At 48.3% G+C, this 19248-nt stretch overlaps 1 protein-coding gene across 1 annotated transcript in view; it reads left to right on the top strand.

Moving 5' to 3' along the window:
- LOC144172504 (arylsulfatase B-like) overlaps positions 1 to 19248 on the top strand; it is a 160174-nt gene that overhangs the window by 57601 nt on the left and 83325 nt on the right. The window contains exons 4-5 of the mRNA XM_077701191.1: positions 8205 to 8284; positions 10577 to 10736. Coding sequence (XP_077557317.1) covers positions 8205 to 8284; positions 10577 to 10736 — 240 coding nt within the window. The remainder of the gene's footprint in view (positions 1 to 8204; positions 8285 to 10576; positions 10737 to 19248) is intronic.

Genomic DNA, 19248 nt, shown 5'->3' with positions numbered 1-19248 from the left:
GGTTTTTGCGTCTCACTGAGGAGCACCAAACTAAGGTGCTAAGGAGCTCCTTAACCAAACTAAGGGGCCAGGCAAACTAAGGTACACCGTGACCGCAATTTTAAAAACGTATGAAAACAGCACTCATTCTTGCCGTTCGCAAAAAGAATTGAGTGTTATTCACCCCCATATGAGTACCAGCCCTTTTTCACGCCAATATCAGTTGCTCTGAACTGTTTAAACGAATCAAGAAATCGAATTTATTTTAACCTTTTTTAGCTATTCAGAATTACATTAGGCAATTAGGGAAAAAAGCTTGGAGCAGCTCAGAGGGCCTTAATTACACTCGAGCAGTTTCGGCAGGCTGGGCCTTGGTCATATGGACCATAAAAACCAGAAATATTAAAACAATTCATTATAGCAATGATACAACAATAAGTTTCTATTTCGATCTCAACAAAACGTCGGCTAAAATACCGTAGCATATGATAGTTTTGTCAAAGTTCGAATTCTACAGGTCGATCAGCATGGTGGGCAGAAGGTGTATAAGCATCGTTTTTTTATAGATTGTTTGACATATGGAGACCTTCCAAACGTCAGGTTGGTGGATATTGTGACAAAGCGTGGTTTCTGTCAAATTTTGTAGCCTTTTAATGTTTTGTTATTTTTGCTTAGATCTACTTTAAAAGAACAGGAAAGCTTAAAGTGACATAAATTTTTAATATTGTTCAAAAACAAATATCAGGTCTGACCAAGGCCTAAAAGTTTGCGTGCCATGCGCAACGCTCTATTTTGCAGTAACAGTTGTTTCAAGGTATTCTCCACAGAGGTTGTTGCCCACACCATAGCGTTGAATTCATTAGTCAAATATAACGTGGATTTTAAATGTTAATATTAAGATCTTTTCGGGGGAACAGCGCAGTTAAGACGCTCCGGCAACGCATGAGGAATAAGAAGAAATGTGAATCTTTCCTAACCGAGTGTTGAGAAATATAAACTTAGTGTGTTTTAGGGAATGGAAAACTTTTATTTGTGTGCTATCAACGAGAATATATTGTCGGTCAATACTTGAAGCATCGGATTGGATATTAGGGGCGAAGCCCCTTAAGACCGAGGCTTGTCCGTAAGGCATCCGGCGTCCGTGCTCACGGCACAGCACCGTGTAAACTGAAGCATCTGTGAATAAAAGGTTCGCAAAAGGTCAACAAGACCAAAATAAAAGGTTCACCTATGGTTAGAGAGAGAGAGAGAGAGAGAGCACCGAGTAAATCGAAACATCTGTGAACAGAGAGTTCACAAGGAAAAATAAAAAGTTCACAAAAGGCGAGAGAGAGAGAGGGAGAGAGAGAGACGCATAGCACCGCGCAAATAAAACCATTTGTGAAAAAAAGGTTTACAAAAAGTTCACAACAAAATAAAAAGTTCACATAAGGCTCTAGAGAGAGAGAGACAGAGAGAATTCTCCTGGAGAGCCGTGATGCGCATGCGCGAAAAGCATTGAATTGCATTGAATTGAATCGGATTTCGGTCGGACTGAAATAGATTACATTGGATTGGAAATCGTTCTAGCAGAAGTAAGCAACCTCCCGGGTGAATTGCGGTAAGAACGATCCCCTGTGCTTCGCCCACTCGTCTTGATTCACTTCGTGGAGATGCGTTATTTTTTTCTGCTAACCGTTTCTTTTCTCTCAAGGTTGCTCCAATTACAAAGCTTCGAAATCGGAATTGAAGCAAGCTTCAGGAAAACGGAGCGGTTAGAGGAATATCTAAACCCATACTATAAGCTGTTGACTCACAGTATGTCTTACTTGATAAAACTAAAAATTAGCTGTGGGACAACCAGCTTCTAGAAAAAGAACTGAAAAGTAGGTCACACAACGAAGAAACATTGCGAAACTAAGAACATAAACCTGTTGAGTACTGCGGAATAAATTGAGTTCCCCACCTGTAGAAATAATTCTAAGAAGCAAAACGAACATCATTACCGCATACAACATGACAGTGAGCGAAGAAACACTGGAAATAGGAGGAAGCCTAAAAGCAACTAGGAAAAAGCTAGCTTTAGGGAAAGACAAACTGCACGCTCCCAAAGACGAGCAGGGCGACGTTACACAAAACATGGACAAGATCATTTAAGTACCAGAACCATTGTGCACCAGGCAACATGCCTGGGACGTTACAAATACAGTAATGCCTCGTTAACTCGAAGTAGTAAAAACGGGGAAATATTTCGAAATAAGCTGATTTTCGCGATCAGCAAAGTTGCGCGAATTGACACTAAATATCGAATTCTTTGCGAAGCAGGCGTACACTACTTACCAGCTCTTAAACACCAGCTTCCAATCTTCCTTTTGACAAAGGTTTGGAAGAGCAAAAAACATACAAGAGGCGTTCACCAGCTGGGTTTTATGGCACTGCAATTTTACTTCACAGAAATAAACAGCGTAATGCTGCCCTGCTTTGCGGTCGCACTCGGGCCTAGTAAGGAGTCTTCTAGCTGCTTGACGCATTGCATGAGCCGATCTTCCCCGCCGCTCTATCACACCTCCATCTTTAGTACACTGCACCTCTGCGCATGTCTCTACCGTCAGATGGCGTGCCACACGGTTGCTTGACGAAGTTTACATTCCTCTAGGCCTCACGGTTGGGGAAAACATCGGCTGTGCTCTCTCTAGGCGTGGCTGAACAGAAAAAAATTCGATGGACTTAGGCGCGGCAGCTTCGCGCGAATCATGTGAAACAGTCTACAGCGGCGAAATTTTCGTTACACTCTCAGTCAAGATTTCGAGATATCCGCAGTTTGTCCCAAAATACTTCGAAATAAAGCACAACAAATACATGGCACGTATAGTAAACGGTTCGGTGCCGCGGAAAATTTCGACGTAGCTGATTTTTCGACATAAGCGAGTTTGAGTAATTGAGGTATTACTGTATTAGTACAGACTTAGCTCACGGAGTCCGACAAATCACCACAGAGTAAGTTGAAAAGGTTCTCAAGGATATGAAAGCACGTAAATCTGCATGTAACCACGGCAAACCATTGAAGTCTTTAAAGGAAGGAGAAGATATTGTACTGAAAAGCTCACAGCACTACTTTGAGAGTATTAAGGGCTCTTACAGTGCCCATACCCTGGAAGTACACGAATGTAATTAAAATTCCAACAAAGGAGACACAGGGAATCATAAGAGCTAGGGACCCAACAGCCTGCTCTATGTTGCACACAAGCTATTTATCAAAGTAATACCTAAGCAAATATTAGCCTCGATCATCGTCAACGCAGAGAAGATGCTGGGTTTGAGAAAGGATGCTAAACAATGGATCACATCAACGTGGTCAACTAAGTGATAGAACAATTCAGCAGAGTAAACAAATCCTTTAGATGACATTTAAACACCTCAAAAAAGCGTTTCCACAGCACTTCTCGAAGCATTGACGGAGCAGGGCACAAAGGAGATGTACGTGAGAATCCTTGACGACCTAAATAAGGATTTACGTGCCGGATAATCCTTCACTAGCGAAGCAACAATGTTCCTATGAGTAAGGTAGCGTGACATGGGGATTCCATCTTGCCAAAACTTCCCACATCTTATATGGAGGGTTATTCTGGAAGGTTGACTTGGAAAGCACTGAATTACAAATAAACGGAGAATACTTTAGCCTTTTGAAATCCGATGACGATAAAGTCTCGCTAAGCGAGTCGCAGAACACTTAAAAAACGCTTGAAAAACAAAATACATAGAGCAAGGCCGTTAGAATAAAAGTAATTTGAACAAATCCAAAGTAATATTCAATAATCATGCCGAAGGCACCATGTTAAGCATATCTACCGAAACGCTAGAACGAGTTAGATATTGGCACTACATCGGTAAGGTCAAATGTGCTGACCCCACCCGCGAGAAAAAAATCTGACGCAGAATTGGTATAGGCTTGGGTGCATTCGGCGAACACTCACAGACCTTGAAATATGAGCTGCTTTTATCACTCAAAAGGACAATATTCAATCATTGCGCCCTATCGGTGATGACATATGAAGCGGAAACTGGGCGCCTCACTAAACAACTTGAAAACAATCATAGATCAGCACAGCGGGCCATTGAAAAAATATTGATCGGAGTAACACATAGAGACCGAAAACGAGCTACCTGGATCAGGCAACGAACTAGAGATATTATATTTCAAATACAGGAAATACAGTGAGTTTGGAGGGCTACGAAGTTAGGCGTAATCACAGTCGAGGGACTACCAGGGTGACAAATTCGACACCAAGACACGAGTCTAGAAAAAGAGGAAGGCCAATTGCTTGATGAAAGGGCGAAATAAGAAATTTTGCAGGAAAAAACTTGACTTGCGCGGCGCGGGACCGGCGCGGTTGCCGTCGTCTGCAGCCTTCGTCATGCAGTGGACCTTGGGGACTGTTCTTGTTGTTGATGACGAATTTGTTCCGATTGATAAGTTCGCACGTTGCATCTAAACAGTTCGATTATTCTAGGAATATACTTCGTGCTATTACATGGGAAAGATTTTTTGGTATTATGCTTTATTCCGGGTATTGTGCATGGAAGAATTTTGTGAGCTAGGCGGTCATACGTAAGTTGTTGCAGCGAATAGAGTAATATAAAATACAAAGAGCTTTTGTGAAGGGGAAGAATACGGTGAAGAATGAGTGGCCAAAGAAACATGACGCTGTGGTTCCAGCCTCTGACAACAAAAAGGCATAGCTGCACGCGACCTTTTTGGAATATAAGATGAACGCATTGTAAGTAATGCAAATAAATTGCTCTTCATTCCTAACCCATGGTTCGCCTTATGTGTCCTCCTCAACGTAACAACATGAATCAAGTCACATCTTTTGCTGTGTTATAGCGCCATGCTAGTATTTTATCTTGGAATGCTTAAAAAGCTCTCAATTTCGCATGTTGGTCGCCGCATAATGCGGCGTACTCACCGGCCTTCGTGTCAAGTGGATCAATTAAAATCCGGTTATACCCCAGGAAACGTGGGAAAATATTGGTGAGCGGTGTCCGTTACTACCGGAGCTTTAAATAGCTTTTGAAACGTTTGGAAATGCTTGAATTACAGCGCAGCACTCAGAAATCGTATTCAACACTTCTAATACATTTTTCTAATTATATTCGATTCTCGCGTTTACTGTTGCCCAAACAACACGTAGGCACAACCGCAAGCTGTTTTCTCCACGGGGCACGGTTTGCAATAGTACGCAAATTTCAAAGCTGAGATCCGCTCTAGCAATCAAGTACAACGACAACACAAATAGGTGTCTGTGCATGGCACATACCCACGTGGGGGATTGGCCAGGAATCGGGCGTGAGAAGGGCTAATGCACCCGCTTAAAGGAGTACTGACACGAAATTTCAAAGCTGAGATCCGCTCTAGCAATCAAGTACAACGACAACACAAATAGGTGTCTGTGAATAAATGCATCTTTCTTTCTTTGTAGTTGTGTGTGTGTGTGTGATCTCTCTTTCGCGAACATTACCAAACCGCGCAAATTCAACTCCTGCATTCGCACTTTCACATTCTTCCCCTCGGGGAAATGCGGGGACATTTTTTAGGTATTTTGTGTGTGATGATGTGATTTTAAATGAGTAAGATGCCATACGCTGCTGCCGGGGAAATAGTGCTCTGAAAATTCATTGTTTTAGTGACACTAACGTTTGGTCTGTGCGCTGTACAAGAGACCGTATGTTTTCGACGTATAACTATAGAATTCGGTGCATTGCTACTGGTCTTGCAGAAACAGGAAGTGCTGCAGAATTGAACTGCTTGGTACATCATTTTTTCTACTTTCGTGAATAACAGCTCGCATTATATAGTGTGCAGATCCCATAGTGGAATGAAGTTATGGATGCGGGCCTTGTCCATGTCATAAAGGGCAACGTTTAATTTAGATGCCTCCTCTGTCACTCTAAGATGGAGAGGAAGAAAATTGATGGCCTGTTTAAAAAGAGCTGTAAGTTTTATGTACCGTAATGATAAGATTAAAATGATGGTTGGGGAGAGACACGATCTTAGATGCATATAGCAAGTCACCATACTCCCGCTGATGCTCTAGGCACCATTTGTCACAGTTAACATACAGGCCCTCAACAGGGCTAGTGCGGAAAGCGCAGCATTAAAATGCGAAGGCGACGATTCGGAATTGGTTCGAGCATTTGGAGTGCGATGTTTGTTGCTGACCCATATACGATACCGCCATATTCGATCCGCAATCCTATCAAGGCAGTATATAGACACAAAAGAAGCTGTCTACACCGTATAATTAGTGTTAGAGGACTTAAGGAATGTCTGTTGTTTAAGGCCTTTTTGTTTAGGCAGTTTTAATTGTGGGGTGATTGGCAGTCTGTGACTGAGCAATATCTAAGATCTTGTGCTCAATATCTAAGATCTTGTGCACTTGTCACACATTTATACTAATGTCAGGGCCCACGTGTATACCGCCCATCCTGATGAGCACAACGCGCGCGCTTTTTTCATGGTTCCTTTAAAAACCGTTTGTGCCTGCGAAGAAAGAAAGTTTTTTTCACGCCAAGCTGGACTTGACGTTCATAGATCGAGTTATTTCAACATCATATACATAAACTAAACAGGAAATTCTTGGTGGTAATGCCTTGCGGAGCGAGTTCACCTTCACTATGAGGAGTGTGCAGCTTAATACACCGCCTTGAGGCATGCCATTCTACAGAACATATGCATTGAAAATTAGATTAGAAATTATTACACTGAAAGTTTGTTCAGACACATAGCTAGATGGGGTGTTGAGCATGTTGAACAGGCACCGAATGACTTCAGGTAACTGAAGATGTGGTATCGCCAGGCCCTGTCACAGCCCTTCGCCATATCAAGGAAGATTATAATGCAAAACTGTTTATGAACGAAGGAATCGTTTAAGAAGGATTCCAACGCAGCCAGTTGATCTTTCATGGATCGCCCCTACCTCAAGCCTACCTGGCAGGTCTGACGAAGACCATTGTACTCCAAGAAATACACGTCTTCTGTCGATCATTTTCTCGGGGAGCTTGCACAGGCAGCTTGTGAGGGCGATGGGTCGATAGCTGGCGGGAGAGGAAGGGTCCTTCCAGTCCTTCAGGGAAGCTACTACAATGGCCTCCCTCCAAGAATTTCAAATTTTCCCCGAAAGCTATAGTTTGTTGTGAAGGGGAAGGAGTGTTACAAGACTGTCGCGGTGTAGGTGCTCTATCATTGTATATGTGTTGTTGTCTGGGCCTGGAATTCAGGTTTTACACATGTGTATAGCAGCCCTCATCTCATGAAACGAAAACTCCGAGTCATAGGAAGTGGTTAAACTGTTTTTATTGTGCAATGGCATTTTTTTTCGGAGGCAGTTTGTGTTTTATGAAAGTGTTGGTGTAGTGTGCTGAACTGGACACGTGTTGCAAGTCTTGGGCAAGTGTGTTAGCGTGATAGTCGAGTGTGTCCAGTGTTGTGATTACCAGAGGCAGGCTGTGTGTTTGTTGTCTATTAAGTTTACGTATACGTACCCATACCTTGCGTGTGTCTGTGTATGAGTTTATTGATGCTATGAATGAGTGAAAACTATTTCGTCTTGCCTCACGATGCACCCGTTTTTCAAAAGTTTGGCTTTCCTCTTTTAGTAGCAAAGTATCTCTGTCTAGGGGCTATTGCGCATCCACAGCGTCCGTCCGCACCTCTCCCCCTCTCCCCACCAGCTGTGCGATAACGCCGCTCTCCTCTACTCCCTCTCTCCACGCTACCTGTGCGATAACGTGCGCGCGCTCAACTCCTCTCCGCACGCTGCTCCCTTTGTTGCTGCTTGTCCGATGAACTGAATGTACGCCAACAATTCTGTCAGCGAACTGGCGAAAGTGAAGCCGCTTCGAAACGCCAGCGTCGAGCAGTGGATCCCACACTGCGAGAAATCGAAGCCGCTTTGGCACGCCAACGTCGCCAAGCGGATCCGGATGCGGTTCGCCAACGAGAAGCCGCTTCGAAACGCCAGCGTCTCAAAGCGGATCCGGATGCCGCTCGTCAACGCGACCCCGCCGCGAGAAAGCGGCCGCGCCAGCGACGGGGGGGTTTGGGAACTCACAGATGCTTTGCATCACCACACAGTTCCCTTCGGGGAGATTGTGTAATTTTTTTAAACAACAGAAGGTTATGCGGCGTAGGGTACCAAACAACGGCACCCCACACCTTGTTCTGGGCCTCTCGCGCCCGCTTACAGTCCTCATTCCACCACTGCGTCGTCTGGGTGCGCGCAGCACCAGAGGCGTGCGGAATGGACTGTTTGTTGGCGTCGAGACTGTGAGCCGTGAGTAGTTGTGTAGCTTCTTCAATGTCTAGGTATCGTATGAATGCGTAGTGCAGTTTGGATGTCTCTGTAAATGTATTGCAGTTTGCTCTTGCTTTATTCAACCCTTTACGGGAAGATGGACTGCTTGGGCTATTCCCTATATGTATACGTCAGGTAGGGAAGGGGTCACTACCATGAGGGTCCGTGTCCACGCCCAACTCGAGACAAGAAAAGAGAACGGCGAAACCAATCGTCAAGCCAAGATATGAGTATGGGTTGAATCGGCAATTACGGTATGTAGGCTGTTCTTTGTTGCAGCAGGATGGATTGTTCGGCGAGTTGCTATTGCGACATTGTAGACAATCGCAGGGGCCAGAAAAAATCCTTCCAGTTATTTCAACCAGTGTTTAGATGTGATTGTTATCGCAGCGCATGCGCCGATTCGATGCTTCATGTATAAGTGTTTTTACGTTTTGAATAAATCTCAGTTGATATTCAGCGCTCATCCTGTCTGGTTACTTTGTTGCTTGTCCTGTTTTAACACGCTGTTTCGAAAACCATGATTTTTAAGTGCGAATGCACTTTATAAGCGACCCTGAATTCCGGTGACCGCCGTCCGTCCACATAGCAACAGCTGCGGGTGCGCGCGCTCCTGGTCTTCCTTGGCAACGGGGGGAGATGGGCGCGCGCTGCCTGGCCGCTGACATGGCACATACCCACGTGGGGGATTGGCCAGGAATCTCCTCGTCTTCCTTGGCAACGGGGGGAGATGGGCGCGCGCTGCCTGGCCGCTGACATGGCACATACCCACGTGGGGCATTGGCCAGGAATCGGGCGTGAGAAGGGCTAATGCACCCGCTTAAAGGAGTACTGACAAGAAATTTCAAAGCTGAGATCCGCTGTAGCAATCAAGTACAACGACAATACAAATAGGTGTATGTGCATGGCACATACCCACGTGGGGGATTGGCCAGGAATCGGGCGTGAGAAGGGCTAATGCACCCGCTTAAAGGAGTACTGACACGAAATTTCAAAGCTGAGATCCGCTCTAGCAATCAAGTACAACGACAACACAAATAGGTGTCTGTGAATAAATGCATCTTTCTTTCTTTGTAGTTGTGTGTGTGTGTGTGTGATCTCTCTTTCGCGAACATTACCGAACCGCGCAAATTCAACTCGTGCATTCGCACTTTCACATTGTTCCCCTCGGGAAAATGCGGGGAAATTTTTTCTTGAAAAGGGATTCTCTAGGGGATGTTAAAAGTTCTCTATCAGGTGACCTCGTGTATCCGTGTGACAAGAGCCCCAAAGAGAATTGTGAGCATTCAGGTCGCCTGTGACGATGTATAGTTCAGGAAGCTGATCAACCGGCACCTCAAAATCAGGGGTCGAAAGTACAAAGTCTGGAGGATTGAAAATAGAGCATACCGTTATAAACCTATTAAATATCACTGCTCGAACGGCTATAGCCTCAAGGAACGCGTTCAGAGTGATAGGGTGGCGTGCTAAGGATTTCCGGGCGATTATGGCCACGACACCAGAAGAGTGTGTGCAGCCACCCCCGTGCTTTCTGAATACCACATAATTATTCAGGACATTCCTGTGCATGGAATTCAAATGTGTTTCCTGGACACACCTTACACTTCGCTAATTGGAGTGTAGTATCTCATACACACCGTATGCAAAATAGAAACGGCCAAACTTGTTTTCCGTTTCGTCTGAAATAAGCATGTACATCAGTATCTTTCTTTCTGCATCTTAATTGATTTAAAAGTGTCGGAAGTTGAACGGGTTGGTAATAAACTTCGCACAAAAAATAGCTAGACGTGCGGTGCACAGGACTAAAGCGACAAGTGTTTGTTTAGCTCTTTAGCCCTTTCGGACTTTATTGGTTCCCAATCGAAAAGCTATTGAATACTCAGTACGCATGAGCTACGAATCTAGTGCAATATACTGGCTTGACACAGGCGCGATGCAGCACTACTATTTGCCAGGGATACCTCTCACTCTTTCGCATTCAAAGCGGAGTATAGAGATATACGGCCCCCGAAAGCCACCCTACTTGTAGGTTAGCTTACTTGTGGCTTTAATATGGAATAGAGGCTAATACCCTTGCCTGTCACCACACGTCCTTGCCTTAGAGTTCTGGTCATGGCAAAGTTTTGCTTTGCTTGCAGGCATGTGAAAATTTAGATGCATTTTTTATCCCAACCTGGGGTTTTCCTTTCCATAAATCGCAAAGTGTTCGGGAATTAGGAAGCCATACCACAATTGCTACTGCTAACAGTGTCAAAACATTTCAGGGCTGGGATGATGTAAGCTTCCATGGTTCGACTCAAATTCCTACCCCAAACCTGGACGCACTGGCTGCTGACGGCATTATCTTGAACAACTTCTACGCGCAACCATCCTGCACACCATCAAGAGCTGCGCTCCTCACGGGTTTGTACCCTATCCATACAGGTTAGTAACAAGGCTTTCTGACCATTTTTGCCATCGGTCTTCTCGCTCTCTGGTTTTTATTGGCCACCGGTTAAATGGCCGTGAAGCACCCGTATAGTTTCAATAGTGCCCAACATTAGGGTTTATCTACACCACCAAAATATAAGCCAAGCTTTGGCAAGGTATTGTCAAATAAAGAAGTATTTTCACTCATGTCTCTATGAATACTCTGGGGTGAAACTACAGGGATATTTGAAATATACGCAGAAAAGAAATGGCTAAAAGCTAAAGATGGCAGTGCAGCTAAAGATGTCAGTGCAGCTAAAGATGGCAGTGCAGACATGGGTTAGGCAAATAATTAGAAGTGCCAGCGCGCTTGCTTTAAGGGCTCCTCATTTTTTGTAATTTGCTTTGGGTGAACAGAAGTGTTGCGGTAGGTTTCGAAGATTGCTGCCATGCTGAAGGCCCTTAAGTAATGAATTTCACTTTCAAGGAGATATAGGGCAAACTAATTTATCCTGCTGGAGGACCTGTTATTCAACTTTCAAACTGGAGCGTTTAGGGGGTGCTAATAGGTACGATAAACAAATGAAAAATGGAACAGACTTTTGTTTATTAAAACTGATTTGCATTTGAGCACAATTTGCGCCCAGTTTGCTTCACAAGTGTTTTAACAATACCTTTTACATAGCGTGGGACAGTAATTATGCTCTGATCCGATCCCTGATCCACTCTGCTCTCTTCTTGTCCCTTAATGACACACCTATCATCTTCCATTCCATTGCACGCTGAGTCATCCTCAACTTACGTTGAATCCTTGTAGTCAGCCTCCAAGTTTCTGCCCCGTAGGTGAGTACCGGTAAGATGCAGCTGTCGTGAACTTTCCTCTTCAGGGACAATGGTAGGCTGCCATTAATTATCTGAGAATGCCTGCCGAATACACTCCACCCCATTCTTATCCTTCTAATTATCTCTGTCTTATGTTTGGAATCTGGGGATCCTCGCCACCTATCTGAAATCGGATATCGTACGAAAAATAACTGTCCACGGCTACTAACCCTTTTCTGGTGCGCTCCATAACACTGCACGCGTTTGATGGCGCGCGTGGAACGGAAAGAATAAAATTATATAAAGCGTGTTTTGTTTATTGCATGGAACACAAAACAATTAACAGGAAGAAGCACTTTTGAAACACTGTTTAATATTTTGTATCTGAAGAACATTGAAAAACCAGACCAAACACCTAGCGCACGGTCAATTCAAATTGGCTTACAATACACACAACGAGTACCAGTTATAACAGAAAAAATAACGTTCATCTGAATTTATCCAGCGGTCTTGGCTGGCCTTTAGAGGCAATGTAGCAGCAGCATGAATAATTATTCCTGGCCACGTACCTATGGTGAGACTGATGCCGAGGTTCCAGGCAAAGTGGCCCGCTTAGGCGACTTGTCGCCAGACTGGCGACTTTTAGAGGCTTATAGCGGTTGAAATTTTAGTGCGACGATCTGGCTACTTTCCAACTTTGCGCGCGCATTATTATATATATGTTTTCGGGCTGTTCCTACACGTTAGTTCGAGGGAAAAGAAGTTATTTTCTAGTTAAGTGCGTTTCAGTAGTCAAGATGAAACTATAAGCCATTCAGAACAAGAAAATGTGAGCGATATTGGAAAGTGCGTCCGAATATCTTTTTTTACTCGCGGGCTTCACTTCGAGCATTTGCCTTGAGATTCATCTCGGAGGAGGCTGAAGCCATCCTTGATAGCGAGGGTGCCGCTGGACGTCGCACCATGAATTGGTTCGCGGCTCATATGGGGGCCAACGTCCATACAGACGTTCCAACGCCGAGTGCACCCATGACCGTGCGCGAAGATTATCTGACCGCGCCGGTTCCGGACTTTCGCGTGCGGGGACGCCGAGAGGTTCAGGGATCCGCTTTTACAATTTCATGATGTCTTCACTCCCCATTTTCTCTCGGAGGGACTACCCAACCACTCAACCGAAGCACACTCGGCCCGAGTGTTTAGCCTAGACGGAGTCCTTCCGTTCCCGGGGCACGTTTAGTCACTTTGCGCCCAACATCTACCGGCCCTGTCAGGATTGCGGATAGGCGTATTGCTAGTCAGAGCACAACTTTTGCAATCATCGTCGGACGTCTGAAAGGAATCCCACGAGTGGATTTTTCGCCCTCGGAAACCCCTGGACCAGTCTTACGGTTCAGTGAGAACGTTTTCATACTTCACCCCCGGTGCGCTAGCGCCTACCATGCTAGGCTGCGTGGCTAGGCCTAATAGAACAACCCCCCCCCCCTCTCTTCGCCGCAACTCGGCGGCCGGCCAACGGCAGCCACGTCGGCAACCAACGCACCTCAAAGCATGGTGCCCCCTTCGAACTCGGGTGAAGCGACCCTGACTACCGACATAAACACCTCGACGACACCGGGAGAGGATATCGACTCTTCCGAACTGACCGACGAACGAGGCTGGATGGTCTGCTACCACAACCGCACTCAGAAAAACCTTCAAGCCCTAGCGCCCATGAGTCCTCGCAAAGAACGGTGAGCCCCTCTCCCATTAAGCAAGGAACTCCTAAGCATAAACTACGTCTACCCCCACTACCACGGGAGCACGTGAAAGTCGTTTTCCGCCCGCAACGAGGACTCCATGTCTCCAAAATATTCGCCACCATCCTACGCTCGGCAACCTCGTTGCTGCTGGGCTTACCAAACTACAAGAAGCCTCAGAAGACATCCTCCGTCGCAACGCGGCTAGAAACGTTTTTGTTCTGAGCACCCCAAGCACAGATGGGGCGAAACATAGAGCATGGCGCGCCAACTCAACATTATGAATCGGGCCTACAGCACCCTCCCTCATGTGGACTCCACGGAAGACACCTGTAAAGGAGTGATACATAAAATTCCGCCCGAGCACACACCGCAATCCATCATTGATAGCATCGTAAATTCTGCTAACTGCCAGGCAATGCACGCCAGACGTATGGGGACGACACAAACCGCTCTCGCCGCATTTGACGGACCTAAAGTACCACTCCTTATATTGTCACGAAGACAAGGACGAAGCAGTTGTCTTGAATGAGAAATACGTTTATTGGAGCGAACTTGTGCTCCCCTAACAACTCAAAAGAATACAGAGGCGGCGAAGCAGCGGTCAACAAAGTGACTTGCACAGGCGAGTGTCGTCGAATCGAATGCCCCGGCGTCCGCACTGCAGGCTTTTTATCTTTCGGCGCGCGTGGTTCTCGAAACGTCGATTCGCATCGAGAACATAGTAGATCCAAGAAGATTATTCTGGGCTGTTCACGTTAGATCGGAATGCTCTCCCTATCACAACAGATAACACATGCGGCACAGAAAGAAAGAATGGAACACGCGCTTCCCTTGGCGCAGAGATAACGCAGACCGGCGCAGCCGGGCGGTAAAAGCAAAACACAAATAAACAAACCCAGTGTATGCTTCGCGGCATTACCCCCCCTCTAAGAGTGCATCGACCCGATGCTAACATAAGCGACAGTCCGAACAAATGAAAAAAATTCCCCCGCATTTCCCCGAGGGGGAGAATGTGAAAGTGCGAATGCACGGTTGTCGGCCCGCTTGCGGCGCTTGCGCTCGGCCCCCGCAGCCCACCGCCTCGCCGCCTTCTCTTCCATCTCTTCCATCGGGTTTGTAGTATCACGTGTACACCACGCAGCTATCAAGCCGCTATAACGCCGCTGATTCGCCAACACACGCCGCTGACGACGTAGTTTGAATGCGTTAAAGATATAAGGCGCGTTACTAACACTGATATCAGCGTCGCGTCCGTGGCTTAGTCGGTAGAGCGTCGTTCTGCGGCCGCAAAGTCCTCGGATCGAAACCTGGCGCCGGATGCTGTTTTTTTTTATATAGAGATGAGGACTGCGGTTGCCGCCGCCGGCGGTGGAAGGTTTGGGGTAGCTTATAAAGTGCATTCGCACTTAATAAAAGTTCGTCATCGTCCGTAGAAAGGTTTTAGGCGAACCACGTGGACGACTTCAGGCCGCCTGCGTTGTCGTGATGTGCCGGAGTCACCATCAGGGATCACTTCGTAGGTAAGTTGGCCAACACGTCGTAGAATCTGGTAGGGTCCGAAATAGCGTCGCAGGAGCTTCTCACTGAGTCCGCGTCATCGGATGGGAGTCCAAACCCACACACGATCCCCTGGTTGGTACTCGGCGTCTCGGCGTCGGAGGTTGTAGTGGCCCGCATCCACCAGCTGCTGGTCCGTTATACGAACTCGAGCGAGCTGGCGGGCCTCCTCCGCACGTTGAAGATATCCGTGGACGTCGGCGTTGAGGTCGTCGTCTTCTACGTGCGGAAGCATGGCGTCGAGCATCGTAGTCGGCCTTCTACCGTAGACAAGCTCGAACGGCGTCAGCTGCGTCGTCTCCTGGATAGCCGTGTTGTACGCAAACGTGACATACGGGAGCACTTCGTCCCAAGTCTTATGTTCAACGTCAACGTACATTGACAGCATATCTGCGATTGTCTTGTTCAGACGTTCTGTTAGTCCGTTAGTTTGGGGGTGGTACGCCGTCGTTCTTCGGTGATCCGTGTTGCTGTGGCGTAATACTCTTTGCATCAGCTCCGCAGCAAATGCCGTTCCGCGGTCTGTGATTAGGCCTTCCGGGGCTCCATGTCGCAGCACAACTTGGCTTATAAAGAACTTTGCCACTTCTTGTGCAGTCCCCCTCGGAAGAGCGGCGGTCTCTGCGTAGCGCGTCATGTAGTCTGTCGCTACGACAATCCACTTGTTCTGTGATCGTGACGTAGGGAACGGGCCTAAAAGGCCCATTCCAATCTGTTGAAATGGTCTCGATGGGACGGCGATCGGTTGTAGAAGTCCGGCGGGTCTTGTCGGCGGCGTTTTTCGTCGCTGGCAGTCACGGCAGCTCCGGACGTAGTGGGTGACGTCAGAGGTAAGGCCGGGCCAGTAGTACCTCGCCTTGATTTTTCCAATAGTGCGGGCTGTGCCGAGATGTCCGGAAGACGGGTCGTCGTGGCACGCTTCCAAAATTTCATCACGAAGGTCCGCGGGGATGACGAGAAGGTAATTCGCTCTTGTTCCGGGGCTGAAATTCTTCTTCACGAGGACGGAGTTTCTCAGGCTGAATGCTGGTAAGCTGCGTTTGAAGGTCCTAGGAACGGCAACGTTGCATCCCTCGAGGTACTCGATTATGACGCGTAAGTCGGGGTCGGCACGCTGCTGGGCGGCTAGGTCGCTCTCCGTCATGATCCCGAAGAACGCGCTGTCTTCATCAGAGTCTTGTGGTGGTGGGTCGACGGGGGCGCGGGACAGGCAGTCGGCGTCGGAGTGTTTCCTGCCGGATTTATAAACGACTGTAACGTCGAACTCCTGCAGGCGCAAGCTCCACCGCCCAAGACGGCCACAGGGGTCCTTCAAATTGGCGAGCCAACACAGCGCATGGTGGTCTATTACAACCTTGAATGGCCTTCCATACACGTTTGGGCGAAATGTTGCAATCCCCATATAATAGCCAGGCACTCGTTCTCAGAGGCAGAATAGTTTTTCTCCTCCTTCGACAGACCACGGCTGGCATAGGCGATTACCCTTTCGCAGCCGCTTTGCTTTTGGACAAGGACGGCACCCAAGCCTATATCACTGGCGTCCGTGTGCATTTCCGTTTCGGCATTTTTGTCGAAATGAGCGAGCACGGGCGGGCTTTGCAGGCGTTTTTGCCGCTCGCAGAATGCTTTTTCTTGGTCGTTTTCCCAGCTGAAAGGGGTGCTGTCTTTCGTCAAGCGCGTGAGTGGCTCTGCAATGCATGCGAAGTTTGCGACGAAGCGCCGGTAGTATGCGCACAGCCCGAGAAATCTTCGCACGCCCTTCTTGTCTTTCGGCCTAGGAAAGTTCGCGATAGCTGAAGTTTTTGCCGGGTCAGGTAGGACTCCCGCGGCGTTGACGACGTGGCCCAAGAACTTGAGTTCCTCGTATGCGAAACGGCACTTTTCAGGCTTCAGCGTCAACCCCGACGTACGAATGGCCTCGAGTACAGACTCCAACCTTGCAAGGTGTTCGTCGAAAGTCCGGGCGAATACCACTACGTCGTCGAGGTATACCAGGCAGGTGTGCCACTTAAGGCCAGCTAGCACAGTGTCCATGACTCTTTGAAACGTCGCTGGTGCTGTGCACAGCCCAAACGGCATCACCTTGAACTCGTATAGGCCATCTGGGGTTATAAATGCAGTCTTCTCTCGGTCTCTCTCGTCCACTTCAATTTGCCAGTAGCCGGTCTTCAGGTCCATCGATGAGAAGTACTTCGCGTGGCAGAGGTGGTCGAGGGCGTCGTCGATTCGGGGGAGGGGGTACACGTCCTTTTTCGTGATTTTGTTCAGTCGCCGGTAGTCAACACAAAACCTTAATGTGCCGTCTTTTTTCTTTACGAGTACGACGGACGCAGCCCAGGGGCTTTTCGATGGCTGTATAATGTCGTCGCTGAGCATGTCGTCGACTTGAGACCGGATGGCTTCCCGTTCGTGTGAAGAGACGCGGTACGGTGACTGTCGGGTAGGTCGGGCTCCATCTTCGGTTATTATTCGGTGCTTCGCTAGTGGGGCCTGACGTAGTTTTGCGCTCGACGAAAAACATTCGCTATAGCGACGCAGCAAAGCCAATAATTTCTTCCGTTGTTCTTGCGGTAGCGCCGGATTCACGTCGAAGGGCTGCGGGAGCTTGAAGGTTTCTACGGGGGTGCGTTCAAAGTCGGCGACCGCGATCACGTCACTTGCTTCTTGCGTTTCTTCGAGGAATGCAATTGCCGCGCCCCTGTTTAAATGCTGGTACTCCTCGGTGAAATTAGTAACCAAAATGTGGGATTGGTGTTCCTTGAAGCGCGCAATGCCTCTTGCGACAGACACACCGCGGTCGAGAAGCAACCTTTGGTCACTCTCCACGATAGCGTCAACGTCAGGAGCAGCACCTTCACAGTAGACGGTGATCATTGAACTTGCGCGTGGTGGCAGGGTGACATGATCATCGGCTATCCTTACAGCTGCACGGTGTTCGGGGTTCGGTTCCGGCGTCATGGAGTGATCGGAGGAAAAAGTTATCGACTTGGTCTGCAGATAAATTATTGCGCCGTTGTCCGTCAAAAAGTCCATTCCGAGAATTACGTCGCGAGAGCAGTTAGGCAAGATGACGAACGCGGCAGGGTACGTCGTGCCGTCTATGATGACGTGCGATGTGCACGTTCCACTTGGCGTCACGAGGTGGCCTCCTGCTGTGCGTATATGCGGACCGTCCCATATGGTCATAACTTTCTTCAGTTTAGACGCAAATGATCCGCTCATTACCGAATAGTCAGCTCCCGTGTCTACGAGGGCGACTACGTCAAAGCCGTCGATGGACACCTTGACGTCAGATGCAGTCTTCCTCGAGTTCCGGGTTCGTCGGGGCGTCCTATCTCTGCTTGTACGTGTTGACGGTCGGGCACTGTGCATCGTCGTTGTCGTCGTCTTCTCAACGGACGTCTCGGTCAGGTCGGGTACGCGTCGCGCCGTGTAGCTGTCGTCGTGTTCAGGAGTCTCGTCAGGTCTGGGTCGGGTCGTCGGGATGAGGGCATGTCGTGAATCACTGTCTTCGGTGCGTCCTTGCGTCGTTGGAGGGTTTCCAGTATTTCGCCGAGAGCAACTTCACCTCCAGAAGTTGCTGCTTTTAGTTTCCCCCGCGTGGGCTGGGGGACCTTCCACGTGCGAAATCAGCATTGCTACGGCGGTTAGGCGACTGGTATGGGTAGGGCGATGGCGATCGGTGTGAGCGGGCTGGTCCTCGGTTGGTGTTGGACAGGTATTCGTCGATCTCAGTAGGGCGCTGGCCGGGTCGGGGGCGTGGGGCGTCGACGGAGAAACCACGCAGTCCGAGTCTCCTGTACGGGCAGCGACGATAGATGTGATCGGCCTCCCCGCAATGGTAGCACAGCGGACGATGATCTGGCGTTCGCCAAACGTCAGTCTTCCTCGGCTTCTGGGTTTGGGCTGTGTACGGCGGTACGGTCGACGGCGGCGAGAGTGGGGACGGCGGCGAGAGTGGACGGCGGTACGGTGGAGCTTCTTGTAGACGGGTTGGAGCAGGGTGGGGTCGACGAACAGCAGCTGAATAGGTCATCGCCTGTGGCTCACGGGGTGCCTCGGATGGCATAGAAGTGCCCAAAGCGTGTTGAACCTCTTCGCGGATGACGTCAGTCAGGGAAGCCACTTGAGGTTGCGGCGTCATCGGAAAAAGCTTCCGAAGCTCCTCCCTGACCACTGTTGGGATGGTCTCACGCAGTGTGTCGGAGCTTGTAGCCCCGGCACCGATCGTCTCGGAAACCATCACGTTGACCGGGCGATCGTACTGCCTCGTTCGAGCTTCCAGCGTCTTCTCCATCGCAGCCGCCTCAGACGCGAATTCGGCCACCGTCTTGGGAGGATTGCGGACAAGGCAAGCAAAAAGCTCCTGCTTTACCCCTCGCATGAGAAACCTTAGTTTCTTTTCTTCT

The sequence above is a fragment of the Haemaphysalis longicornis genome, unplaced genomic scaffold (genome assembly GCF_048455015.1).
Source record: "Haemaphysalis longicornis isolate Haplotype H1 unplaced genomic scaffold, Haemaphysalis longicornis Haplotype H1 scaffold_23, whole genome shotgun sequence".
Lineage (NCBI taxonomy): Eukaryota > Metazoa > Arthropoda > Arachnida > Ixodida > Ixodidae > Haemaphysalis > Haemaphysalis longicornis.
This window is presented reverse-complemented; position numbering and strand designations above follow the sequence as displayed.